The 27,866-nt window shown below is 38.4% G+C and overlaps 6 protein-coding genes across 10 annotated transcripts; 2 read left to right on the top strand and 4 right to left on the bottom strand.

Annotated features, from left to right (window-relative positions):
• Positions 1 to 557: 557 nt before the first annotated feature.
• LOC129796167 (mitochondrial ribosome-associated GTPase 2) lies at positions 558 to 1,915 on the bottom strand. Its single transcript, XM_055837939.1, has 2 exons — positions 1,675 to 1,915; positions 558 to 1,602 (listed from the first exon to the last, which is right to left on the bottom strand). The coding sequence occupies exons 1-2, from the start codon at positions 1,819 to 1,821 to the stop codon at positions 583 to 585; spliced, it is 1,167 nt and encodes a 388-aa protein (XP_055693914.1). The 5' UTR covers positions 1,822 to 1,915; the 3' UTR covers positions 558 to 582.
• Positions 1,916 to 1,967: 52 nt separating this feature from the next.
• Positions 1,968 to 8,047, top strand: LOC129796045 (probable ATP-dependent RNA helicase DDX46). Its single transcript, XM_055837716.1, has 4 exons — positions 1,968 to 2,106; positions 2,229 to 2,375; positions 2,447 to 4,306; positions 6,621 to 8,047. The coding sequence occupies exons 1-4, from the start codon at positions 2,084 to 2,086 to the stop codon at positions 7,534 to 7,536; spliced, it is 2,946 nt and encodes a 981-aa protein (XP_055693691.1). The 5' UTR covers positions 1,968 to 2,083; the 3' UTR covers positions 7,537 to 8,047.
• LOC129796240 (group XIIA secretory phospholipase A2-like) lies at positions 6,266 to 9,525 on the bottom strand. The gene is made up of 2 exons (XM_055838024.1): positions 9,248 to 9,525; positions 6,266 to 7,919 (listed from the first exon to the last, which is right to left on the bottom strand). The coding sequence occupies exons 1-2, from the start codon at positions 9,477 to 9,479 to the stop codon at positions 7,543 to 7,545; spliced, it is 609 nt and encodes a 202-aa protein (XP_055693999.1). The 5' UTR covers positions 9,480 to 9,525; the 3' UTR covers positions 6,266 to 7,542.
• A 79-nt stretch (positions 9,526 to 9,604) lies between these two features.
• Positions 9,605 to 10,431, bottom strand: LOC129796265 (uncharacterized). 2 transcript variants are annotated; one of them, XM_055838057.1, is made up of 4 exons: positions 10,350 to 10,431; positions 10,067 to 10,187; positions 9,890 to 9,994; positions 9,605 to 9,815 (listed from the first exon to the last, which is right to left on the bottom strand). In XM_055838057.1, exons 1-4 carry the CDS (start codon positions 10,391 to 10,393, stop codon positions 9,720 to 9,722), a joined length of 366 nt encoding a protein of 121 aa, XP_055694032.1. In that variant the 5' UTR covers positions 10,394 to 10,431; the 3' UTR covers positions 9,605 to 9,719. The 2 variants fall into 2 exon arrangements, with proteins under 2 accessions (XP_055694032.1, XP_055694034.1); XM_055838059.1 differs by lacking the exon at positions 10,350 to 10,431 and having other exon boundaries at positions 10,067 to 10,240.
• A 7,989-nt stretch (positions 10,432 to 18,420) lies between these two features.
• On the top strand, positions 18,421 to 20,131 carry LOC129796156 (WASH complex subunit 1). The gene has a single exon (XM_055837926.1). The coding sequence runs from the start codon at positions 18,708 to 18,710 to the stop codon at positions 20,004 to 20,006; it is 1,299 nt and encodes a 432-aa protein (XP_055693901.1). The 5' UTR covers positions 18,421 to 18,707; the 3' UTR covers positions 20,007 to 20,131.
• Positions 20,132 to 21,122: 991 nt separating this feature from the next.
• On the bottom strand, positions 21,123 to 26,109 carry LOC129796200 (neuronal membrane glycoprotein M6-a). Of its 4 annotated transcripts, XM_055837981.1 has the most exons (4): positions 26,000 to 26,098; positions 25,828 to 25,889; positions 22,033 to 22,764; positions 21,123 to 21,763 (listed from the first exon to the last, which is right to left on the bottom strand). In XM_055837981.1, the coding sequence occupies exons 2-4, from the start codon at positions 25,829 to 25,831 to the stop codon at positions 21,741 to 21,743; spliced, it is 759 nt and encodes a 252-aa protein (XP_055693956.1). In that variant the 5' UTR covers positions 25,832 to 25,889; positions 26,000 to 26,098; the 3' UTR covers positions 21,123 to 21,740. The 4 variants fall into 4 exon arrangements, with proteins under 4 accessions (XP_055693956.1, XP_055693957.1, XP_055693954.1 ...); XM_055837982.1 differs by having other exon boundaries at positions 21,123 to 22,764; positions 26,000 to 26,109; XM_055837979.1 differs by lacking the exons at positions 25,828 to 25,889; positions 26,000 to 26,098 and adding an exon at positions 24,824 to 25,295.
• Positions 26,110 to 27,866: the final 1,757 nt, after the last annotated feature.

A 27,866-nucleotide genomic window follows, 5' to 3' on the forward strand; every position in this document is an offset into this window, starting at 1 on the left:
AAATGTTTGAGGTCAAATGCGAGGGATTCTGTAACAAATTATTCTGATTAAATTCTTTCTAATTATTTTATAAATTATTTTTACCTATTGTATTTGCTAGCCGCTTTTTATCCCTTCACGCCTATCGTTTCTCTTGTGTCAAATCATATTTAAAATTAATTTTAATTAGCTAAATTTTGTTCATTATATATACATTATCTTCCATCTTTACCTTTGTTCAAACAGCCTTTTTTAATCATTCAATATTTTTACCATCTCTTTGCGCCGACAAATTCCAATAAAAGTATTTAAACTATTAGTGCCTACTCTTCATTTTGCGGCATAAATATTTACAGATTACTTACTTTTTTATATGATTTTAACAAATTTACATTAGCGTCGTTAGCGTCTCTTTGACTTCACTTCTTTTTCTGTGCAAGGATACGCCTACTGCGATTAACTATAAACTAAACCTTTCAATTTCCCCAACGGGACTATAAGGGGCTATTCAATCTTCAACAGAAGCCTTGAAAAACAAAATCCTCAACGTCAAAAAAGGAAAGAAATTTTAAACGACCTTTCTAATTAAAAAAAAAAATTTATTTATTTAGCTTTAACTTCCTCCTGACCAGCTTCTTTGGCTGCTGTGGCATCATCGTAGATTTGACGGATCTTCGAGAGTAACGTGTTGAGATTTGTCCCATTCTTGGCGCTAATCTCGAGGATTGGGACATTAACTCTCCGTCGGAGTTCCCGGAGATTCTCCACACTCTCAGGAAGGTCAATTTTATTGGCCACAATGATCTGCGTGCGCTTCATGAGGGCTTTGTTGAATTGACTCAATTCATACTGGAGCTGCTCAAAGTGCTTCCATGGTTCCACAGCGGAGACGTCCAGGATGAAAAGGAGAGTATTGCAGCGCTCCACGTGCTTGAGGAATTGAATGCCCAACCCTCGATTCTTGTGAGATCCCGGAATGAGCCCCGGGAGGTCAGCAATGGCAATCTGTACGTAGTCATCGTAGTGCACCATCCCCAGATGAGGTTTGAGCGTTGTGAAGGGGTACGGGGCTACTTTGGGCTTTGCCCGGGTGATTGCCCGCAGAAGGGTACTCTTCCCGGCATTTGGCATACCAAGAAGCCCAATATGGGCGATACTCTGCACTTCAACCAGGTAGGGAATGTTCTCCCCTTCAGCCCCGTACTGACACACGCGGGGCGCTTGAATTGTGTCTGAGACAAAGAAGTGATTCCCCTTGCCACCAGCTCCACCGCGGGCAGCTATAAACATGAGCCCCTCCCGCCCTAAATCCCCAACAATACGCCCCGATTCGTCGCGGAAGATTGTTCCAAGGGGAACCTGGATAATTGTATGATCAGCACACTTCCCGTGACAATCCTTATTTTGACCATTCTCCCCGTCGGCAGCACGCACGACACTGCCCACAGCTTGCAAATCACGTATCTCATGGGATGCCTGGAAGATCACGTGCCCCCCATTGCCACCGTCTCCCCCATCAGGACCAGCACGATCATTTGCCCAGATCTGAAGCAGAGAAATGCATCCATCCCCACCTTTGCCACCAATTGCACGGACTTTCTTTGAATCCACAAAGAATTGAGCCTAAAAGGATTAAAATAATTCCTTTTGTTTCCTAAAATGTCTCTTTGGATCCCCCAGGGGGAACTTTCCTACCTCCCTTGCAGTTGATTTTGGCTTCCGGCTACGCAATGCAACTGCCCGCTGACCGGAATAATGGGATTTCTGAGGGAATTCCACACTGATTACCATTTTACTTCTAAGGATTACCCTTGAAGGGATCCTTGAGAGGATTTTAAACATTTCCCTTCCCTTGAATATTAATTAATCGTTAAGAATTAGTAAATTAAAAAAGTTTTTAATGATTATTGCTTTTTAATCGATATTTGAGGTTATGTTGTTTCATAAAAATGGTATAAATTCGCATCGATTTAGTGAGGTTATGTTAGTTCGTCGAGTTGTGTCAGAGAGTGAACATCAACAATTTATTTTCACTGCACTGTTCCTTCAGAAAAATACGGAAAAATACGTTTAAACGTATAAAATAAAGTGAAATTCCACGAAAATGGCAAGAGGAAATGGAAGTGGGTGAGTAATTTGCAAAAATACACAAATTTTCACTCAAATTACACGAATTTGTTGAAGAATTGAGAAATAAACAAACAGTGAGGTTATGTTCTAATGGCTTTGTGGGGGTTCAATCTTTTCAGGCGCGTCAGGGAGAGACGCAGCGAGCGTGGAGATTCCCCGGAAAGGAAACGAGCAAGGCGATCAAAATCCCGGGAGAAGGATCGGAAATCCAGAAGAGAGCGTCGGGAGAAGAGTCCAAGTCGTCGGGATCGGCGTGAGAAGAAGGTGTAAGTATTCCGGGGATGTGGGGAAGATTTGAGATGAATTAAATGACTAATTATTTGTTTGTTATTTGCAGGGGGAGCTCTTCAAAGACAAGCCGTGTGGCAAAGGAGCGCGAAGCAGCGATAAAGTTGGCAAAAACGAGGGAAAGGGAGAGAAATATGGAGAAGGAAGCAAAAGAAGTGCCCGAAATGAAGGAGGAGTCCTTCGATATGGGAACAATTGACAAGGAGGAGGAACAGAAGAGGCTGGAGCTGGAGATGACAAAGAGACGTGAGAGAATTGAACGATGGCGTGCTGAGAGGAAGCGCAAAGAGCTGGAAGGGAAGAAGGGTGGTGTGTTGGCCAATATAACACTTCCATCGGCAAAGAAGTGGAGCTTAGAGGATGATTCGGAAGATGAGGCGGCTGAGGATGCAAAAGATGGGAAGGATGGTGCAGCTGAGGAGGAGGAAATTGATCCACTTGATGCATTCATGCAGGAAGTGAATGAGGAAGTGCGAAAGGTGAATAAGCAACCAGTGAAGAAGCCCGGCACGGGGGTGGTGATCATGACGGGTGTGGCGAAGAAGACGGAGAGTACAAAGAAGAAGGGAGAATTGATTGAGCAGAATCAAGATGGGCTGGAGTACTCATCAGAGGAGGAAGTTGAGGATATTAAGGACACAGCGGCGAATCTCGTGAATAAGCACAAAAAGGAATTGGCCAAGATTGATCACACGGGCGTCAATTATGCCCCATTCCGGAAGAATTTCTACGTGGAAGTTCCGGAACTGGCAAAACTGACAAATGAGGAGGTTGAGAAGTACAGATCCGACTTGGAGGGGATTCAGGTGAAGGGAAAAGGATGCCCAAAGCCCATTAAGACTTGGGCACAGTGTGGGGTGTCCAAGAAGGAATTGGATGTGCTGAAGAAGTTGGCTTTCGATAAACCAACACCAATTCAGTGCCAAGCTATTCCGGCAATTATGTCCGGAAGGGATTTGATTGGAATCGCCAAGACGGGCAGTGGGAAGACACTGGCCTTCATCCTTCCGATGTTCCGGCATATCCTCGATCAGGCACCGCTGGAGGATGGCGACGGGCCCGTAGCCATCATCATGACACCCACACGGGAGCTCTGTATGCAAATCGGCAAGGATATCCGGAAGTTCTCCAAGTCACTCAATCTCCGGGCTGTCTGTGTGTACGGCGGCACGGGGATTTCGGAACAAATTGCCGAACTGAAGCGTGGCGCAGAGATCATTGTCTGCACACCTGGAAGGATGATTGATATGCTTGCCGCCAATTCGGGGCGCGTGACAAATCTCAAGAGGGTCACGTACATTGTCCTCGATGAAGCTGACCGGATGTTCGATATGGGCTTTGAGCCACAAGTTATGCGAATAATCGACAACATACGCCCAGATCGTCAAACAGTCATGTTCAGTGCGACCTTCCCGCGTCAAATGGAGGCACTCGCCCGGAGGATCCTCAAGAAACCCATAGAGGTCCAGGTGGGGGGACGTTCAGTGGTGTGCAAGGATGTTGAGCAGCACGTTGCTGTGCTGGAGGATGAGGCGAAGTTCTTCAAGCTGCTGGAATTGCTGGGACACTACCAGGAGCACGGGAGTATCATTGTCTTCGTGGATAAGCAGGAGAATGCTGATATCCTCCTGCGGGATCTCATGAAGGCCTCCTATCCGTGCATGAGCCTCCACGGGGGTATTGATCAATTTGATCGCGATTCAACGATTGTTGACTTCAAATCAGGGCGCGTGAAGCTCCTCATTGCCACCTCCGTGGCTGCCCGGGGGCTGGATGTGAAGCATCTCATTCTCGTGATTAACTACGACTGTCCCAATCACTACGAGGACTATGTGCACAGATGCGGACGCACCGGGAGGGCAGGAAACAAGGGATTCGCATGGACTTTTATCACGGAGGATCAAGGAAGGTAAGAATATTTTTTATTATTTATTTTTATTTACTTTTAAATGTATTTATTTTGTTTGAAAATTTCAAAGGTATTTAAAATATAATAATTTTCCGGGTTTTTCGTGGATTAAGTGGGGGCTTACTCACTCCGAAAACCTCACGTTTTCCAGAGCTTTCGGCTCCGTTCGGTGCCTTCTTCAGTGGCTACAGAGAGAAGGAATTTCTTTACAAACATATTCTACAAAAACAAGACAATTTCCCTATGCTTAAGTGAGTGGAAAACTGTCTTGTTTTTGAAAAAGATGTTTGTAAAGAAATTCCTTCTCTCTGTAGCCACTGAAGAAGGCACCGAACGGAGTCGAAAGCTCTGGAAAACGTGAGTTTTTCTGGGTGAGAAAGCCTCACTTAACCGACGAAAAACCCGGAAAATCATTATTGTCCCTACACGTCGGGAAAACACTTCTGTTTTAAAATATAAATTTCAAAATTTTTTTTTCTCTATTCAGGGGGTAGACAAAGTCATTTTTGACCCGAACACAGCAAATAATGGCGGACGGTTTGCAGAGAAATTAAAGGAAGAAAATGACGTCACTTTATTTCCAAAAAGTGCATCAAAATTTTTAAAATCAGTTTTAGTGCATTAATCTTCGTGAGACACCCCTCAAAAGCTATCAATCGATAGAATATTAAATTATCTATCCAGTGGTGGTGGATTTTTTCAGATTGAAGCATTTTCCTGGGTGTCTCAGCGAGTGAGCAGTGAATTCCTATGGAAATAGAGTCTTTGTCTACCCCCTGTCTCTATTTTAATTTTTTTTTTTATTTTCGAAATATTTATTAATTTGTTAAAAAGTTTGAGTTTGAAAATTTCAAAGAGATTTTCTTTAAAAAAAAAAACATATTTTTGCCTATATTTATTTAAAGAGTTTTTCGAAATTACTTATTTAGGAAATTTTGAATTTAATTTGAAAAATTCTTTATAATAAAAAGAAATTAAAATAATTGAAATTCCTTCTTTTACATCAAACTTTGTTAAATGTTTTTTTTTCATTGAAATTTTCACATTTTTCAATAGAAAAAAAATGTATTTTTAAAAGATTTTAAAGCTCTATTTTTTTTCAAATTCATCACAAATATCCAAGATTTTTTTTCGAGTATTCCTTCAAAGCTTTTGAATGAAATTTTTTGAAAAATTCTAATGTTGTTTTCGAAATTTTGTTTTACATATTTCTAAGAATTGTTTTTATGATAAAAAATAAAAATTAATCGAAAGTCCTTCTTCTACATCAAACTTTAGTAAAAAGTTTCTTTTTTCTTGATTTAAATTTATTTTTTCTTCAAATTTTTTAAATTTTTCAATGGAAAAATGTATTTTTAGGAGATTTTATAGCTTTATTTCTTCAAATTTATCACAAAATATCGAAAATTGTTTTTCGAGTATTCCTTCAGTGAATTTTTGATTGAAATTTTCAAAGAAACCATAATTTTGTTTTCGAAATAATATTTTTTATTTTAAAAATTTCGGACTTGAATAAAAAAAAATATTTTTTTAAGTAGACAAAAAAAACTGAAAATGTAATTTTTAGTTAAAAATTGCTAAAAGATTTTTCTTTTTTTTTTATTTTGAAATGTTGTAATTCAAAATTTTTAGTTAATAATCAAAGAATTTTTTTTATATTAAATCAAGATTTTTTAAAAATCTTTTTCTTCATCAAAGATTTTTTTCCTTAGAATAATAATTTTTGATTTCTTTTATCTGAACCTAACATTAATTTTTTCTAGTAAAACCAGAATTTCTTTTTAGAAAAATTTAAGTTCGAAATTTTCAAAAGCAGAGTTTAAAAAAATATTTTGGTGACGTCATTACTCAATTTTTTTGGTCAAAAATGTAAAATTTTTTTTAAAGTAAATTTCGGGTAAAAAAATCGAAATTTGAGTTAAAAAGCCCAAAATTCGAGTTAGAAAATAATACTCGAAATTTTCTTTTCGAAATTTCATTTTATTGTTCGTTTGAAATTTTCAAAGTTTTCTTTAGCACAAATTTTTTTTTCAGTTGTTAAAGTTCTAAAGTATTTTCAGAAAATCTTTTGAAAAATATTATAAAAATATAATTTCGGAGTTTCATTTTTCGAAACACATTTGGTTATTGTTAGGGTTTAAGCTTTCAAAAAAATCATTTTGTTTTTAATTTACAAATATTTCAAAATAAAATTATTTTTCTTTCAACTTCTCAATTTATTTATTCAATTTTATTTTATATAAATTTAAGAATTTTTTTTTGAGATTTCTAAGGCCTAATTTTTTCTTTTTGGTTTCTTTCTTTATCACATCAGGTACGCTGGAGACATAATAAGAGCCCTGGAGCTGTCGGGAGCTCAAGTTCCGGAAGATTTGAGGAATTTGTGGAATATGTACAAGACGGGGCAGGAAGCTGAGGGGAAACGTGTCCACACGGGTGGTGGCTTCAGCGGGAAGGGCTACAAATTCGACGAGCAGGAAGCAGCTGCCGTGAAGGAGAGTAAGAAGTTCCAGAAGGCCGCCCTGGGGCTGCAGGATTCCGACGAGGAGGATGACTTGGATCAGGATATTGATCAGCAAATTGAGAATATGTTTGCGGCAAAGAGGAATGTGAAGGAGGTTGAAGTTCCCGTTGTCACCATGCCGACAGTCCACCACCATCTGCCGCAGACATCGTCAACGGATAAACTGGAGTTGGCGAAGCGTCTGGCGTCACGGATAAATATTGCCCGGAATTTGGGATTGGAAGCCAAGGGGGCGACACAGCAGGCAGCTGAGGCCATACTCAAGGGGGCGGCGGCACAGCCAATAATAACGGCGAAAACGGTGGCGGAGCAGCTGGCGGCGAAGCTGAATACGAAGTTGAATTATCAGCCGAAGGAGGAGGAGGAAAGCAATGCGCAGGAGAATGAGCAAACATTCAAAAAGTACGAGGAGGAGTTGGAGATTAATGATTTCCCGCAGCAGGCACGTTGGAAGGTGACATCGAAGGAGGCTCTTGCACAGATTTCGGAATATTCCGAAGCAGGACTCACCGTGAGGGGGACATACGTGCCACAGGGGAAGCATCCACCCGATGGCGAAAGGAAATTGTATTTGGCCATTGAGAGTTGCAACGAATTGGCCGTGCAGAAGGCAAAACGGGAGATTACGCGACTCATCAAGGAGGAACTACTGAAGCTCTCAACGGCACATCATGTCTTCAACAAGGGGCGCTACAAAGTCTTGTAAAATATCCTACAACTCCCCCCCATCTTTCCGGGCCTTCCGTCTCTTTGTCCCGGAGCAGTAGCAACTCTTCTCCTGCGCAGCCAAAAATGCCGGACATCCAAGCGCCAGGGTGCCAGTGAAGAGCAATTTAGCCGTGGCTTTGCATCCACGGAGCTGGAGCTCATTGAAATTGCGATTTTGCTCACATTGATGGTACAGACACTTTTTGAATTCCGCATCACACAGCTCCTTGTCCGTGTTGCATGTCCCATAGCAAATATCATGGGCATTGCAGCATTTCTCCATCTCAGCTGCAGGCAGGAATTGTTTGTCCACCGTCAAACCCATTGAGCCACAACCATTTGGTTCGGGGGTGTAGTACCAATTCTGCTTTGGAGATTCACCTGCCCATTCAAAAGAAAAGAAAGAAAATTCATTAAAAAAATTAGTTTTAGTATTTTTTCCCCTAAATCGTGTTGTAATAAAAAATATTTAAATGTTTTTTCAATAAAGTACAACAATTAAATGAAAATTTTGTTTTATTTTGTGGCTTCTGAAGCGATAGAGGCAATCAAAGGTCTCTCAATTAGTGACTTGTGGTCAGGTCATGGAGTTTATAAAAGAAAGGCGATAACAATGCAATGTTTTATCGCAATTTCTGTGGCTTTTGAAATGATTAAAAAAAATATTTTTTTTAAAAAGAACTTGTAGGGGAGACTGGGGTAAAGTGACTCCACTACATAGTTAGAATCTCAAGAATATGCTTTAGAATAGAGAGCTTTTAAAATCTTTTTGGATTACTTTGCAAGGAAAAATTTTACAAAATGTTAAAAAAAAGGATCAAATTAAAAAAAAAACCAAATTTTCAAAATGGCCGCTAGAGGGTTAGTGTTTTGAAGCTATAAAAATGTGGAAGAAACTGGGGTGAAGCAAGTGACGTCAGGAGACAGAAATACAAAGGTAAGGCTATGATTATTTATTTTTAAAAAATATTTTGAAGATAGGGAAAAACTTTAAAAAGTTAAAACCATATGTTAAAAAAAAAATTAATTTTCAAAATGGCCGCTGGAAACGTTAAAGATTTTATGTTGGTATAGCCCTACATTAGTTGTTCCATACTTCTGGGAATTAATTTAAAAAAACAAATAAATAAAAAATTAATAAATACTTTAAAAAAACATATTGTTGGGAAAACAGGGAAAACGAGGATGGAGTAAATACGACGCCAGGCGACAGAAAATGTAAAAAAATCTCTAGAAATGCTTTAGAAAATTATGTATTTTATTCATTTTTAAAAATAGTTTACAGCTAAAGAGAAAATAACAAAAAAATATGATAAAATTAAAGATTTTAAATTTTCAAAATGGCTGCTAAATAGGTTAAACAAAAATTATAGGTTTATCAATGGAATATTCTACTTTTTCTTAAGTTCTTTGGTCTCTTTAATTGTGTAGTTAAAAGAGTTAAAAGAAAATAAGAAAATTGTTAACATAGCCCCGATCTTCCCTAATCAAAAATAATTCAAGAGAATCAAGACGTCGCTGGAATTGATAAGAATCGTTTTTTTATTATCAATTTCATTCTTTTTATATCTTAATTTATTTAACTGAATTCCTAATTAATTCTTTTTTTCTAAAAAAAAAACATTTTTATAACTTTTATGGCAAAAAAAAAGGATTTTTAGTTTCCAACATAACCTCACTTTCTAAAAACTTAAAAGACAGTGACTCACCTCCAGGGCAATTGAAGATACAATCTTCCTCCACGGTGGCATCAAATAGTTCTTGGACATTTTTGAATTTCTGCGCTATTGGTCCGATATTGCGGAAAACATCCCCAAAAACAGATTCCATGGCCAGGAGGGAATCTCGAAGGTTTGAAATGATATTCCATCCATATCCGGAATATGCGTACGCCAGGAAGGTGATGCAGTAGATGGCTACTTTCCAATAGGTTATCCGCATTCTGAACACTTTGATTCACTGAAGATTCTTTTTGGGAATTCACAGAAATAAATGACGAAATTAATGAATTTTTGTGACTAAAAAAGATGACGCGGCGCGCCAGGAAAAAAGTAAAATGACAACAATCAGCTGAGAGAATTTATTTATAGAGCCCACACCATCAAAACAGAGAGAGAATGAATGTTCAACAGTAATTTATGACTCCTCGTGGAGGAATTCTCTTACAGGTGAACACGATGACTACGCCAGCAGTCTCTCCAGACTCCCATCGTTGTACATTTTCTTCACATCCGTTCCACCACCGATGAATTGACCATTCACAAATACCCGAGGAACCTGACGGAGAAGCCACAGACAGGGTGAAAAGAAATCCTCTAAAGATAGACAAGAAGCCCCCCTAGGATACTCACCGTTCTGCCTCCTGTCATCTCACCGAGAACATCTTGAATCTCAGAGCCATCATCACGCGTCTCCAGCTCAATAGCTGTGAATTTCTGCGAGAGTTTATCAAATTGCTGTGAAGAGAATCATCAAACAAAAAATTCCATAAGAATCTGGTAGCCAAAAAAAACTCTCCATCCACTTACTTCCTTGGCCATCCGGCAGTACGGGCAGTAAGTCTTGGAGAAGATGACCACCTTATCGCTAGCGATGGTATCCCTTACGTATTGTGCTACAGCTCCACTCATGTCTACGGGTTGACGATTACTGAAAATATTTCCCATTTCTTAGGAAAGTGGTTGCAAAATAAAAAAATAAAAATTCACTGCGCACAATCTCTCCAAAATGAGGTTATGCTACAGAACTACAAAAAATCCGGATGTGGTTTCGCGGTAAATTCTCTTTCCAAAAAAAAATGATAAAACTTACAGAATATTCACGAAGGCTGTGAAGAAAATTGGAAAAATGGGCATTTTCAATGATTTTTTTTGGGATTTTTCACTTGAAAATTTAATTTTCCACCAAAATTTTGAGTTTCTGCTTTTGTTTCAAAGAGGTCACTATATTATATGAAAATAAAAATTCTAACCTCAAATTCTCAGTTGTTTTTATCGAGGGCTACATCCCAGTGGGGAAAGGCTCGGCATGTGAGATTGAAAGCCGAGATTTTCGGCACAATACGGCAAGAGTTTTAATTCAAAAGCATCCGCGTAGTGGCGCATAGTGCTTTGTCGTGATTCTCGGCATATTTTCGGCATTGTAGTGTTTTGACATGCTCGGTGAAAATAATGGTGTGGGTTCACGAAAAATCCATTTTCAGTGATTTTCATCAATTTTCCGGCAGTCTATTCGGTAAGAAATTAATCCTAAAGTGAATAGTGCTATGAAGAAAATGGAAGATTTTGTCTAAAGAGCCTAAAAATGTGTATTTTCTTTGTTTTCTTTAGCGTTGCTGTGTTGAAAGATTTTGTTTGGACTTCTGAAGGACACCGTACACATCCGGAGCTAAAATTTCATCTGGTGAGACTTGACCAGGCCCTCACTGTGTACATCCTCTAAGGCTGTATGAAGGATAATTTCTGGAGAGTATGTGAGATAAATTCATAATTTTATTTTCATTCAAAATGTGTTTGGGTCTAAAATATGCCGGATTTTCATCTTTATTTAGACGCACCGGAAGATCGACCTTTTTACAACAAGTGAAAACCTCTTGGTCATCAGAAGCATCCCATGGCTTAGGAGAAAGGACCTTCTATGGATTTGGATGCGTAAGAATTTTGTTTTATCTCTGAGATTATGATTAATGCTAACAAGAAGTCATTTCAGGTACAAATTGATCAGGAAACGACCACAAAGGATGCCCCAAAGGAAGGAAACTTCGAAGCAGGATGTCATCATGTGACCGCCTTGAAGGATCCCGCAATGTTCCTCCCTCCAAGTATGTCTACAAATGGAATTCTAACGAGGGTAAGTACATGTATTTATTTCATCCTGATTTTAATTGTTTAAGAGAGCTGTGTTAGGGTCAATGGATAGTCCTTAGAATTTTGTGCGTTTCCCGAGATCGATTGTGACTTCGATTAGACTTTATCAATTGTCCTATCTTATTAAACATCTGGAATAATTGCATTATTTCCATTTCTCGTAGTCATGATACAGATACTTAAAATATTAGGACTCCTAATAACATATTTAATTAAATCTGCATGGCTATTTTTTCTGGATTAAATACAATATCTAGGACAAAAATTCATATAATTTTTCAGTGTCAAAATAAATTTTTTTTGTAACTTTTTGTCAGATTGGAACACTCTTTTGCCATAATTTTTAAAAATATTTGCTAAAAGACAATTTTGTCTATAAGTTTTTAACACTTTATTTTAATTTGTAAACTTGTAAGACTTGGAAAGTGATGATTTTAACAAAAATTAACGCGATACATTACAATTGTACGCGATTTTAATCAAAATCGCCGAAATTCTTGCCTAAATTTTGTAATTTTTGTCTTATAAAAAATTTTATTATATGAAAAAAATATAAGAAAATATAAACTTAAGTACCTAATATGTTATCTAAAATTATACTCATACACAAATTGTGAGAAATCGCTTAAACGGCAAGTTTTAATAGATTCTGAAAACTAAATTAAATGTAAAAAGTATTCAAACATAATAGTATTGAAACATAAGAGTCGATTCTGATAAAAATCTTTTCTTTTCTTTTTTAACAATTTAAAAGTTGTAAGATTTTGATAGATGGGTGTTTTTACATCGTTCTATTGTCGTTCTAGAAAAGAAGAACAAAGAATTTGTTTAGGAAAATAGTCAGAAAGATCTCTGAGGAGGCGTGAAAAAGTAATTTTCCTAGAATAGTAAGAAAAGAAAAGATTTACATATGTAAGAATCTACTCCATAAATGAAATTACATAAATATATTTTTAATATATCGAGGGCTGCATTGTAAAACCGGCTAAGTCGGTTCGGAGCTCATACCGACTTAGCCGGTTTTACAATGCAGCCCTCGATATGTAGAAATGAATCTGAATATTGTCTAAAAGTGTATTCAGATTCAGATTCAGATTTGTTTGGGGTGGCCGCGACTGAGATCGCTTCCAATCCACTGCAGCTAAAGCAAGCTTATTGTGGGTCCCCGGATATCATCATAATCTGATAATTAATTAGCCAAACAGTCCCAGGCCATTAACAAAGCTTAGGATACCATTTGGCTTAATTTTCCAGATGTCATGTGGTTCTAACACATAGGCACCTAGAAATTTACGTCTTCTGCCCATTAGTGCTTCACAGTAGCACAGAATGTGGCTAGACGTTTCGTCTTCCATCTCACAGAATCTGCAGGTATAGTTCTGTGAGATTTTGATGTTGTACAGATGCTTTCTTAGACGACAATGACCTGTCATCAGCTCTGTAAGGATTTTTAGGTTTTTCCTATTTAATGATAGGAGTTCTTTGGACTTAGAGTTTGAGGATTCTACCATAAACTCTTTTGCCTGTCTCATTCTAGGACTCTGGGTCCATAGACTTGATGTTCTAGTTTCGAACCATGTGTTGAGTTCCCTTTTGAGGGAGCACTCTGCAATGCCACAGAAGGGCTCTGGTCCAATGAAAGGAGCAGAGGAGCCATTCCTGGCTAGTTCATCTGCGGTTTCGTTTCCTGGGACACCGCTGTGTCCCGGTACCCACATTAGGGTCACACGCGCTTAGGTTTTTGAGAGCCTCTAGGCAGTCTAGGACTAACTTAGAGGTAATTTTATCAGATTGCAGCGCTAGGAGAGCAGCCTGACTGTCCGATAAAATGTATATACGTCGGTTAATATAATTTCGACGTAGGTTTTCCAATATACATGCCCAAATGGCAGTAATTTCCGTCTGAAAGACGGTGGCATATGAGCCCATAGGGATGGACAATCGAAAGTTTAATCTTTCATTGAAGACCCCTGCACCAGACATATCATTTAATCTAGAACCGTCTGTATACCAAACTAATGCGTTGTGGTCAATCCGTGTCCAATCATTCTCATTCGAGATGCACACGGTAAATTGTTTGATGAAATTATAGACTGGTATCAGACTATCTGTTATCATAGAAAAAATTTGGTTTCCAGAGTCTTTAATTAAACTGTCAATGTGAGATCCACTTTGACAGTTATTATGTGAGTGTAGCCTGATTATGGAGGCTTTGGCCTGTTTTTCAATAAACAGGTACAAGGGCATGAGATTGAGGAGTCTCTCTAGTGCCCGGGTAGGGGCTGTTTTCATAGCTCCTGTGATTAGCAGACAGGCGACTCTTTGTAGCTTGTCGAGGCTGTTTCTAGTCTCGTTGGTTTCCGTTATTTGCCACCATACACACGCCGCGTATGTGATAATGGGACGTACAACCGTCCCATATATCCAGCGCATCATATGCGGATTCAGACCCCAGGTCTGCCCCACGTATCGTTTACAGATCCACAGGGCATTCCGGGCCTTTACTATCGAATTTTCCAAATGTGATTTCCATTTGAGTTTTTTATCCAGAGTGACCCCTAGATATTTGCATTCTACTGCAACATTGACACTTTCACCATTAAGGGTTGGATTACATTCAAAATGTAATTTCTTCCTATAGGTGAAAGGAACAATCACGGTCTTTTTGGGGTTTATTCCCAGACCATGTGCTGTGCACCAGGACATAGCAGCCCTAAGTGAAGATTGTACCAGTTCCATAACTGTATTTTCAAATTTTCCTTTCACAAGGATGACTATGTCATCAGCGTATCCCTGTGCATACGTCCCCCGACCGTTTAGCGTGGTCAGGAGATTGTCAACCACGAGTGTCCAGAGTAGAGGTGACAGAACTCCTCCCTGAGGACATCCCCTGGCAACAACATTTGTTGCTGCTCCAGTTGACGAGGATGCTACAATTCTTCTGCTTCTCAGCATATTCGAAATCCAACGGCATGAAGAGCGATTTACACCTCTATCAGTCAGACTTTGTTCAATCGACTCATAAGATATATTGTCGAAAGCCCCCTCTATATCTATGAAGGCAGCAATGGATACTTCGTTTTGATCCAGGCCTTTTTTGATCCGGTTAGTCAGATCAAATAAGGCAGTTTCAGTTGATTTACCTGTTTGATACGCATGTTGGAAGGGGTGTACCGGCTGTACCGTCAGAACATGATCCCTTATATGTCTATCTATAATCTTCTCCATTAATTTTAAGAGGAATGACGTGAGGCTGATGGGTCGGTAAGATTTTGGGTTATTCCTTGGTCTTTTCCCAGCCTTTGGTATGAAGATAACTTTGACAGTTCTCCATGGTTTAGGCACATAGGCCCATGCAAGACTGGCCCGAAGTATTTTTACTATTATTGGGGACAGTAATTCGGTCCCCTGTTGAAGCAGGGCTGGGAAAATGCCATCCACCCCTGGAGTCTTATAAGGCTTAAAGGAATTAATAGCCCAAGTGACCTTGTTTAGCGTGATTAAATTTCTTGCATCCTCGAAATCTGAGTTTTGAGGAGTTAAAACATGCACGGAGGCTTCTTCAGTCTCCTGAGCAATCGACGATCCCGGGAAGTGAGTCCTGATCATAAGATCAGTGCTCTCTTCCAGATCATTGGTGTAACTGCCGTCCGGTTTTTCCAGAAGGCCAAATTTTGCTAATTTACCTTTTGCCAGACACTTGTGTAATCTGGCACAGGTTGATGTTTCTTCTAATTCTGTACAGAATTTGCGCCAAGATTTGCATTTTGCCTTTCTTAGAGCTTTATTGTATGATGTTAGGGCGGCTCTATATTCGTCCCAAGCACCATTAGTTTTAGCTCTGTTAAATAGCCTGCGGGCACTTTTTCGCAGTTTGGTTAAGTTGGCATTCCACCAAGGAACTGATTGATCAGTTCGACAGGGTCGTGGGTTATTATTGGATGTGTAAGCATCCATGATAGCATTGTTAAAATTAGTTGTGGTGTGATCAATATCGCTCGGGCTATTGATTAAAATATTTAGGGATCGGATCTGTGTAGAGAGACTAACTCTATACCCATCCCAATTAGTTTTCCTAGGGTTCCTTTTGAGCTCTAGGACGTTAATGCTGTCCAGATAGATGTCAAAAATTATGTGCCTGTGATCAGACAGAGATGGCTCGTCAGAGACTTGCCAGTTTTTTACCTTCCTGAAGATGCGGTTTGAAGTTAAAGTAATATCTAGAACTTCACTGCGCGTTCTAGTAACGAAGGTAGGTTTATCCCCCACATTAACAATTTCAAGTCCATGCTGGTTAATAAATTCAAAAAGTGACTCACCTCTATCGTTGATGTTGGTACTCCCCCAGCTGGTATGATGTGCGTTGGCATCACATCCGACGATGAGTTCGTGCCCCTTACTTCTACAGAAGTCAATAAGGCTGCCTAACTGCGGTGGAGGACACTCTCTAACATCGCCTGGTAGGTAGGCCGAGCATAGAACAATATGGCGTCCATTGCTCGTTTTGTCCTGACGTACAAGAATGGCCACCATATCTCGCGAGCAGAAGCTAGGAATTGCACATACGGCTATCTCTTTCCTGTAGACGATGCAGGCTCGCGGTCTATCGCTGCTGTCATCACATATGATTTCGCTGACTTTCGAATTCAGTCCGCGAATGGCGCCACTAAAGGCCCATGGCTCTTGGATTAGCGCAAAATCCAATTTGTTACGGCTGAAGCAGCCATTTAGCACTGCGGATGCCGCTCGTGCATGCTGCAAGTTTGCTTGCAGCACTTTCCAGCTAGAGGCGTTGCTCATGATGAGGGACTTCGGGGAGCTCTGCGGCGCTCCCGGCCCCCTCCTCTGTTGGTGCTCCTGGAGCGATGAACCGTCCCATGGGAACTTGATGGGGACATATCGGTGTCCCCTGAAGTGCGGGCAGCGTCTAACCTGCCCCGCAGATTAGATTTTATTAGGCCATCCTGGGCTGGCGGTACATTCGCTCGCCCCTGGCTGCCGGATGGGTCATCCCTTCCGGATGCGCACTGTTCTGTGGAGGGAGGAGGGATTGGTGGTCCATTACTGGTCCTTCCTTCTCCCCCCTTCACCCTGATCCTGTAACAGTCCAGGGCGTGAAAGACGAACATGTCCGCCTTTCTCAATTTCTCAAGAGAGTCCTGGTCAATTGCCAGGACAAAGAGGCGGCCTCTCTGCCCGACACTGACCTTAATAATTCTCCACTTGAGAATGTCGAGGTCGTTCTGGTGCGCGATTCGGCTCAAGATGGAACGTGGGTGGTCCACTTCTCTCTCCGGCACCCACATGGTCACGACGGTGGGCTTGGGCGATACATCGCCCTCCACCACCGTCACCTTTGGCTCCTCCAGCAGCAGGGCAACCTCCATCAGCCAGGACTTTGTTGCTTCATCGGCGCATTCTATCACCAGACATCCCTGCCTGATGAAGGAATTTAGGAACTTGACCCTTGTTCCCCCTTGCGAAACCGTTTTGTCGATTTCGCCAGTTAGGGAGTACTTCAAATTTTCCAGCTGATCATACGTCAGTGGACAGGCCATGTTGTCACTGACAAGTGTGACTTTCATTCCCTTTGCCTTGGTGGATACAAAAGATTGAGATTCCTTCGGCTTCTTAGAGACGGCGATGTGAGAGGACGTCGTGTCGTCCCCCCGTCTTCTCTTGTCCAGCCTGCCTGGGGATGCAGGCTGACCCTCCTCCCTTTTCTTCACCTCCTGTAGCACCCTCTTCACGGCTTCATCATGCGTCAAACCATCAGACATCAGACGACGCAGGAATTTCCGTTGCGCTGTTGTCCACCTCTTCCGTTCAACGGGCTCAGGCTCATGATTCACGTCCATGGGCTCCAAAAGCGTCACATTCTCATCCACAATGTCATCAACGGGCGTGGAGCTCCCCTCCGGATTTAATAAAAAGTTTTCTTCATCCTCCGAAATGCCTCCCCCGCCAGGGGCGGACGGAATGTTTGCCATCGCACACACACACTCACTATCTCACTGGCAAAAACTCAACAAAACCCCAGAGAGAGAGAGGGATTTGCACGTGGGAATCGCGCACTTGAACAAAATAAGCCAAATGCAGCACACCGCGAATTGTTTCACTTGAAATTGCCTTAACGTACAATCACTGAAGTTCGATGTGTGTGGCTGCTACTGTGCAAAAATGCGCCGTATCGTCTAAAAGTGTAAAAGAGAAAAAACATACTATTTCGGTTCACTCGAAAAAAATTTGAATTTTTCCTAAAATCTTGTGATTGAATATGAACATATAAAATATTAGCAAAAAGATGGTCTTTAGATAAAACATTTAAATGAATTTATGGCAAAATAGTGTCAAAAACCAAACAAGATAATACAAAAAGAAATTTCCAAGAAAATATTATGTTTACAAGCAAATAAAATAAATAAAATTTACATTAATTAAACTAAAGCAAAATTCTTTTCAAATCACTTCAATTCTTATTTTAGTTAAGTAATATAAAAAATCTATTAAATCGATATTAATTAAAAAAAAAAATTAAACAAATCATCTCCAGATCACAAAAAATTTAGAAATGTTGCTTAGTGATTTATAACGAATAATTTATTAAGTAACTTCACTCAATTTTGCGAAAAAAATCTTAACATCATATCTTATAAAACCATTCTGTACAAAACACATTTCTAAAATCAATAATTAATTTAATTCCTGGATTTTTAATAAAATCTATTCTAAGAGCCAACAGAAATGTGCTTTTTTCTAATTTTTTTTACACATTTTTAAATATAAGTATTTTTTTTATATTTTTCTTTTCAGGAATTGGTTGCTGAGACCAGCAAAGGAAAATGGACAACTGACAGCGATGGAATGGTGAGAAAATTAAAAAAAATGTATTCAAATAAAATTTTAGAATAAAAATGTAAAAAAAACTAATTTTCTGGTATTTTATTTTTCGTTTTATAACGGTCGGAATATAAATTTAAATAGTTGCCGAGAACATGCCGTGATTCTCGTGCATTGGACGTGCGAGATTGATGCCGAGAATACATCGGGCGTATGCCGAGACCAATGCCGAGATTTCATATAAAAATTTGTCCCACGCATATTCCATTCAATTATTGAAACTCGGCAAGATCTCGGCATTGGTGGATTTGCCGAGATGCCAAGATTTACGTGCCGAAATCTTGCCGAGAATCCCCACTGGGATTGTAAAAACGGCTAAGTCGGTTTGGAGCTCACAGGTGAAGAAGAGGAAGGATCAGGACAAGAGAACAGATCAAATTTAGTTCGTAGAGACGTTAGAATAATGAACTTGTACAGTATTCCAGTAATTCAGCAAGATCTTCGACATGAAGAGGCAATAATCCAGGCGGCAAATACATTTGAACTTCTTGAAAATGTCATAAATGATGTTTTTGCAACAATCAACAAGCGGATTGATAAGAATAATGCCCGAGTTGACGATATTCAAAGAAGGATAGCTGTGGCGAATGCTAAAGTTGAGAGTCTCGTGGGTATAAAGAAGGCCATAACAATCTACTCTCCAGCAAAGTATCCAGCTGGTGAGAGTGTTCCGGACATTGAGGTGACATTCCCAGCACACAAGGAACCTCTGATACAATTAAATGAAGACTATACAGTTGAGAGCTCCTTGGATCCCACAAGTCACAAACGTCTTCAGGATAAATTGCACTTCTACCATGTCCGGAAGGTGGAGAATAGCTCAGGAGTTTCACTTCCGGAAGGTCTGGGAGCACCTCCGGATAATATTGAGTCAATCAACTCATTCCTCCTCTTCAATACAACGGAAAATCCCTATGAGCACTACAAGAAGGTAGATCCACTGAGTGGAACAATTCGTACAACGTCATCATCAACGGCCATTGAGGATGAGAGTCAGAAGATGGAAGCAGCTCCACTTTCCATCTCCAACCGGAATGCTCAACCGAAGAAAGTTCCTGAGAATTTCTTCTATACGCCCCAATTTGATGAAGCACCAGCGCTAGATGTCCCAGATGATTTACCCGATTTACCAGGGATTGCTGGGGATGTGATGTTCACCGAAGGACTCCCAAAGGTTCCTGTTGCAGTTCCAGCTGCCCAAACTCCTGGTGAGATTTCCACACTTCTTCCCACGGATGATGAATTGGATCTACATGCACCAATTGTGAGGACTCTGGCTGTTCCAGAAGTGGAAGATAGGCATGTCGATGAAACACCATCAGCAGCTCCTCCGCCACCACCACCACAACCACTTCCTGAACCCCCAGCGGCATCTACACCACTCCCCAAGGATGCATCCGGAAGTAAATTACCACCAATGACAGATGCAAGGAGTAATCTAATGGAGGCAATTCGGCAGGCAGGTGGGAAGGCAAAACTTCGTGCGGCTGAACAGAAACCTGCTGGGAAGAAGGAAACCTCAGCACCGGCTGCTGGTGACCTCATGGCGGACCTACATAACAAGCTATCAATGCGACGGAAGGGTATTTCCGGGGCAAAGGATCCTTCTGGTGTAATGGACAAGATGTCTGCACTCATTCCTCCACCGCCTAAGCCAACGGCATCAACAACAGACGCCAGTGAGGATGATGACTGGGAATGAAAAGCTTCGGAGAATCTGGGAAAAAATGTCCTCTTGGAGGCTGAATATTAATCTTAATTCATTACTTTTGTGATTAAACTTTGATAAAATTTTATAAAGAATATTAAATAAATTAACTTGAAGAATTTCCTTATTTTCAATTCAATTCTTTATTTTCATTTTAATGGGCTTATACGCTTTTGCGTCAATCGCCGTCTTACCGTTCTTACCAACCTCAGGATTAAAAGATGGAAAGATCCTTTCACTTGTTATATTCTTGGTAGTTTTATCTAGAACTTTCTTTTATGGACTGAAACTGCTCTGCCCTAGTCTAGTCTCAAGCCCATTTAAGGACTTGGACTTATTTACTAGATCTCTCCATCCTTGACGAACCTTTGCCAACCTCCCACACACATTCAATGTCCAACTTCTAAGATTATTTTTCAGTACGTCTTCCTTCTTGGACTGGCTCCATCAAGTTTAGGTTTAATAGCTTCTTGGTTATTTTTTCAGCCAGAATCCAATAGTGTTCCAATAGATGTAGATTGCAATGGATAGAGTCCGGGTATTGACAGCTGAGCTCTGTTGAGTTCTTCGTCTCACCTATTCTCTATGATCTAAATGTGTTCGAATAAATATAACCCTATTTAGTTACTTTTTTAGCTTATTATTTAATTACCTAATTCTAGAGCAGCGCGGTCCATGGCGTGCCCGTCCACTTTGAAATCTCTGTGTGATCTGTCAAATTTTTCCATTGAAATTTGGTGGTGATGGCTTCCAGCCTATTTTCCATTGACATTTTGGAACTTTCCAGTGACCACCACCGGAACTCTTCAAGCCAAATTGCGCCTAATTGATTTGAACTTATAGAGACAGTTTGTAATTATTCAACACAAAGAATGCAAGCAAAATGATTAATTTTTCTTAAGTTACTTATAATTTTCTTCAGTAAAAATTTACTCTTCGCGTCAGTTGGTACAAGCCTAAATATGGCCGCCATGAAGACATACCTACAAGATGATTTCAAGAAGCTTATGCTGTAAAGCATAAGCCTTAGCAGATAGCGCGAAATTCAAATAGAACCAAATTCTTCCTTGAAAATCTAACAAAAAAAGGAAATAAATAACAAATTTCATCTCTTGGATATAAATTTATTGAATAAATTCATGTAAATCATTTTGGGGTTTATCCATCTTACATTTTTACTTCATTGTCCACGTAAAATTGCATCAATTACTTAGATTTTCAATCTAATACAACTTCTTACATAGCTACACTTATTAAATACTTCTTTTTTTTTCTTCTCAAAATCATTTTTGATTACATCCATCAATAAAATATGGGGTAAGTCTTCAATTTCATCGTGTGTCTCAATGTGGAAAATACATTTTTTTTCTCATACAACTATAATGGATAAAATTGGGCAGTTTTTCTTTTGCTTACTTCCTAACACTTTTTCATCGAAAAATTTGTGCTCTTCCTTTTTTTAATGATAAATTGCTATTGTAAGTTATTAGGATCATATCGGTTCACATTTGGGGTGTCTCTCGAAGAGAATCTTATATAGATTTTTTTTTATATATAATGCTTTTTTGTATGATTTCCACAAAAATACTGCTATTCATGACAAATTCTTCTTATACATACTATTTTTATGTAATAGTTTATGATAAAAATGGATGAAATGTTTCGTGGAATGTGCAAAAGTCCTACAAGTTAGGTATATTATGTACTTTTTTATGAAATGCTTCTTTTTTACGTAAATATAGTTGAATGTCCTGTTTTTAAAAAAATCGTTCATTTTGTGTTCTCGTGGAAATTATTCAGAGTACATTAAAAATAATAAAAAAAGATTAAAAGGACGACAGCATAATGCTGGACGGATATTATTTGTGGAATGTTTTTTTTTGTGGTAAAGGATAAATGGAAATGTTTAAAAAAAAACATATTTGAGCATAAAATAAAAACTCAATAAAAGCTTTTTTTTTTCTTTAAACATTGTACTCTGGATAATTCCAACGGGCCGAATCCTAGAATCTCTCTTTACTTGCTGCACTGTATTCCATATCATTGAGATTTTGCATCTCCTGCAACTCTTGGAATTTCTCATGATCCCGAATGTGGGCATAATTGGCGGCTAGGCACATGAGATAGTGAACAAGGCTAAGTATAATGAGGAGGCACGAAACAGAGGCCAGTATAAACATTATTTCAGCCGTCTCCACGGAATCCTTGCAGAAGGCTTTCACTTCGAACTCCTTGCACACCTTCATGCGCTCCTGGGGCGTCCCATCGGGGAACATAAAGTAGAATTGTGTGAAATCAATGCAGGATTTGTGCGATTGCACATCAGGCGTTGAGCACATGTGCCAGAAGATTGTAAAGACAAACGTCACAATGGCCAGGAAGCAGAGAATAAGGATCCAAATAATATTGAGAATATACGTAATCCCCATGAAGACAGCACACGAAATGCGTCCACCAACACGTGATCGCCATGCACGGTAGACTTTGTAGCGTGTGGCGCCCGTGGCGAGGAATCCCACGAAGAGAATCATAAAACCCAGAGCACCCATGGAAGCCCCAATGACGACAAAGATCAACTGCACTGCCTCAATCCACAGCAAACGAATGTGAAACACCTGATCCAGCATTATTACCGTGAGACTCGTACCCCGGTACATTGTGCCACAGAACACAACGACTCCAATGAGGCACATGACCGTGGCAATAAGGGTCGCATACGGGATCCGTGTCATGCATGATTTGCAGCAATCACCTTATTGAATGACAGAAAAAAATCAAAAATTAAATTAATTTAAAGTTTTCCTATTTTCTTAGACCTGATGAAAGGGGAGTAGAGTCTTCGAAATGTCATGTGGAATTTTATTCGAGAACAAGGACTAGTAAAAGGGGTCAAAATCTAATCTAAAGGCGATTTTTTTTTAACAATTTAAATCTCTCCTGGAACAGTTTAACCCCACACGGTATTTTGAGAGAAAATCAACTCCACATGAAAACTCATTTCTAATTATTTGAAAATTAAAGGTTAATTCGAAATCTGTGTACGTTAACCAACCAATAGTGTGGTCAAAAGCATTTATTTCTTAAAATAAAAAGTCTCTGAAAATAATTTGAATTTAATAAAATATAATTTTGCGATTTTCATCATACTTTATGCATTTGAAGGTCCTAAAAATATCTAAATTGGTAATAAAGTTTTCCTCCAATTGCTATAAAAATGGATTAATAGCGCCCTCATCTACAAATGAGGGCGCTGTTTATTAATTTTATAGCAAATTAGGACCCAATACTGAGTTAAATCTAATCATAATCCCATCAAAAAAGTTTGGAGGTCAGTCGGCACTCGGCAGTTAAAATTTTGTCCGCTGTTTATTTTTTCGTTCGGGTGTATTCGTCCCGCTTCGGGAGTGTTCGGCATAGGTGCGGAAAATTTCCGCGGTTTTCTTCAAAAATTCGTCAATTTGACCATAAGACGTCATTTGAGTGCTTGGAGTGGAATCTTCTTCAAATTCATATCGTCCAGCATCTTTTGTGAGTAAATCCGTGGGAATTTCTTTTTTTTTCGAAACGGTAAGTGAGTACGTTGAAGAATTTTATAGTGTCCGGAAGAAAAACCTTGGGTTGCAAGAAAATTCTTATCAAGCTCTTTTCCCTTTATTTTTTATAGTGAATTTTTGAAGTTTTTTTTCTTTCATCATCCGTCAACGGAGAGCAATCTCCGTGGGAATTTGTTGTTTATAAATTGATTTAGACTTAAGGATAAGAAAGGGGTTTGAAAAAGTATTGCACTATCTTAGTATGTAGTAAAATAACAAACTGCAATGATTAGAGGCATTCTGTACTTTCATTTCTTATAGTTTTCATACAACACCTCATCATTAGTCCTATTATATTAATATATTATTACTTATATTGGGCCTTATTCAGCGACCAAGAAACCCTTGAAATCTTGAAAATTTGTACTGAAATTTCAAGATTTCAAGCGAATTTCAAGAGTCTCTTGGTTGCTGAATGAAGCCCATTATTAGTTTTATTAGTCCTTTTATTTTAATAAAATTGTTTTTCTTTAGGAATCCTCATTCTTAATCCCCGGACACTCCACAGCCAACATCGAAGAATTCGTGACAAATTTTATAAGAGAAGCCGCCCAAACAAGCGCCCAAGGCTCGAGGACGCAGAGGAAGAAGCTGAAGAGGTCACTGAGTGATTGGACGAATAATTTTAAATAATTTGTATCTTTTCTAAATTAAATTATAATTAAAATAAACCCTACTAAACTATCTTTAACTTCACAGATGTATTCTCAACACACGTCTGACTACTTCGGCGTCTGTAACATAAGTGACTGAGTTTGCCACCTTTCTTCAGAGATAGCTACACTACCTCCCAATAATATAAAGATATTTCAAATAAATTTACAAAATTTTCAATCACTTTCTGGACCAAAATAGATTTAGGAAAATGCCTCCATTTGAGTAAACCCACCCTAATCTCCCCTACAAAAATTAAATGAAGCAGAAGGATTAGTAAAAAGAGACTTTAAATCACACTGTAATGATGAAAATATAATATTTGCGACCTCAAAACCTCATAAACAGTGATACAGCGCATTTTTTCTTTACAAAACTAAAACGTTTGTGTTGCATTGGATGCAACCGCGATGCAACAGAGATGAATTAGTTATTCTAAATTGCATTTCTGCACATAATACTATTCATATGCTAAACTATGGGCTTTGTTGATTCGTTTTTCATCATTATGCTGCAATGCAATGATGAAAAAGGGAATCATCCTATGTTGTAGCCAAGAGTCACCTTTACGACGATTCCCATGGAGTGAGGTTGTTGAATATCGATCTACAGAATATTCGGACCTCATGGAATTCTGCCTTCGTGTTCCATTTCCATTGTTATTGTTGTAGGCCCGCGTTAGGGCACCGTCTTCATCGAAATTCGTCTCCAAGAGAATTTCTTCTCTTGGATCGCGAATTCTATCGCGATTTCCACTCATTTTTTATTCTTTTTCTTCACTTAATTCCACTAAAAAACTTTGTAAACTTCATCCACAGAGTTTGCACAAAGGTTTAACTAATTTGCCCTCACAACTTGTACCCACAACTTTACACACGCAATTCAATGGTGTCAATGATGAAGGGCTGGCTCAAACGGAGATGCAACAATTAGTCGTTTAGAATAAAAATGAATTACTCATTTTCCCAAGAAAATGGAATTATCGTAGTCGGAGTGAGGAGAAAGAGCAAATGGTATTGGTTGGATGTGCATAAACACGCTGTAATGCAATGTAAATGCCAGGTATAGTGGACAGGTGTGGAATTGCGCAAATACTTGGTTGACAAAGGTAAAAAAATGAAACAAAATGTGGAATTGATAAGAAATACAAATTCTCTCAAAAATCTCTTAAAATAATCCTTTAAATTGAGTTTCTAACAAATTAAGCGAATATTTAATTTTTCTAAATTAATCACATTTAATTTCCTAATTAACCTAATCAACAGATGAGTAAAGAAGTTTGCAAAATTCCTTCACATTCATTCAAATAAATTCTCCCTACTATGCCATCATTGTGAATCACAAATTCCTCAATGAAATTAGGCTTAATCATTGACTGTGGTGACTGGAATGAAACAACCTGTTATCTCTTTCACACCTCCATAGCAACGTATTCGTATGAGGGAGATGGTAATACAATCATAAGCATACTGCCCCACCTTATCTACAAATTCTTCGCGAGATAGGACAAATTAATCAATTTCTACCTCCATTCTTATCACCAAAAGAACAATTACGTGTTTACTCACCCATTTTTGCTCAATTGAGGCGCCAAATTTGAGAAATTCACACAATACCAACGGAAAAACACCTGTACGGGAGACATGAAAGTTTTCTCTCTTATAACATGCTGAATAGTGAATTTTCCAGGGAATGTCATGCAGGAGGACATGCATTGAGAAGTAATTAATGGGAAAATACCTCAGTTCTGGTGGTAAAATCAGTCAAAATGAGTATTTAAGTAATAACAAATACGGAGGGAGATTCGTGTTGTTCCAAAATATTTGCCACCTCGTGCGCCACCTAGCGGAGAGCTGTCATTTGGTGTTTTGCTTTTTTATTGTTTTTGTATCGTTTGGATAGTTCTTCTGCGTCCTCCTCTTGCATAAAAATTTTATCCATAGGAGACACTATTGGTAAACTTCCGGGGGTAAAATGAATGGAAGCATATCGTTACTTTTCTACATTTGCAATAATATTTGTCATGTCTTATTTAACGTATATGACCCTATTTTACAGTTTGACGTCTGCTTACTTGGCCACCTCCAGTCGTATTTTGTTTAAAGCCAACCTTAAGGCAACTTATGGCACAAATAGTCTGCTGAAATACAACTTGCCAACCTATAGTCGAACCCTCTGTACTGCCACAGCAGTTAAAAAGGTGTTGTGGCTACCATAGTTTTAAATGGACAAATAAGGCTTAGCTCTTTGGCTTTACAAGACTGTGACTTAGAAGTATTAGATAACTTCTTAAAAATCTACCATTTGTATATTAAGATGCTAGTACTGAATTGTCAGTAATAATGGAATGGAGTATTACTGCAAATGCATTATAAAATGTTTTCAATGTCATTAGAAAAATTAAACCTAAAAAAAATACTCAGATTACGTATTCTTCAGATCAGTGAAGCCGTTAAGTATGTAATCCTAAGATGGCTACTACAATTCCTATATTAGAATCTTCTTCTAATCGTGACACAAGAACATATTACTGATGAAATCTGATCTTAGAAACAATTCCTACACTAAAAATCAGTAGAACATGCAATCATATTTGTCTCTGTTCGCAGATCTATGTATGGGTAGTCTTCGGAGGGTCTTATTCTTAGTTTTTCAATTCGGTAATATTACAAAATGGCGGCCATTTTGAATAATCAATATCGACTTTTAAGCAGTTTTCTACAGATTTCAGACAGATATCTGGCACAAAAACTACTTTTATAAAAACATTTGAAAATTAAAATAAGTAGTGATTTCAGAAGTCTATATATATCCGGTTTTGCAGCACCAAGAGGGGTCTCTGACGTTTCTTGTTTATTCTAACATATAACAAGCTTTTATCAAAGTTTAACTTTAATTTCCTTTTATTCGTAGTTTTTTAGGATTAAAAATTCTTTTCAATATTTGACATTTTTAAAAATTGTTTTACCTGATTTTTAATGTATATTACTAGCTTGGAAGTAACTGTCTACGTCCCTTAGCAAGAACTTCAAAAACGATTCAATATGGATTTCAGATAAAGCTGTAAACCAATAAAAATTAACTTAGCTGTTCTGAAAAAAATCTATCCCATATTAGAATATGTCCCCACAAAAAGAAAAACTTTTTTTTGGCAAAATTTGCCATTTTCGACTCTTTATTTACATTATTCCTTTTTCTTTTACAATAAATATTATTCCCTTTTTTGTACTGAAAAATGACTTGCTAAAATTTTATTACTATTTATAATATTTTTTTTGCATTATAATTTTTATACGACTAAAAACTAAACCTATCTATATTTTTTATGCTACATTTTTGCATTTTTTTTTCAATTCGCTTTTTCTCTTTAAATTGTTTTTCTTTCCTCTATCATTTGATAAGTTTTTTCTTCATTTAGTTTGTTATCTAAAAATTACATTATTACAAATAAAATGATCTTCCTACTTAAATTCTTTCTGCTTAAACAAACACAATCAAAAATTAACTAATTTTTTTATATTATTTTTGTTTTTTGTTTTTTTTTTTTGAGGATGAAATTCAAGTTGTATGATTTTTAATGTTTTTTTATCTTCTGCTTATTAATTTA

This window comes from Lutzomyia longipalpis, chromosome 4 (genome assembly GCF_024334085.1).
Source record: "Lutzomyia longipalpis isolate SR_M1_2022 chromosome 4, ASM2433408v1".
Classification (NCBI taxonomy): Eukaryota; Metazoa; Arthropoda; class Insecta; order Diptera; family Psychodidae; genus Lutzomyia; species Lutzomyia longipalpis.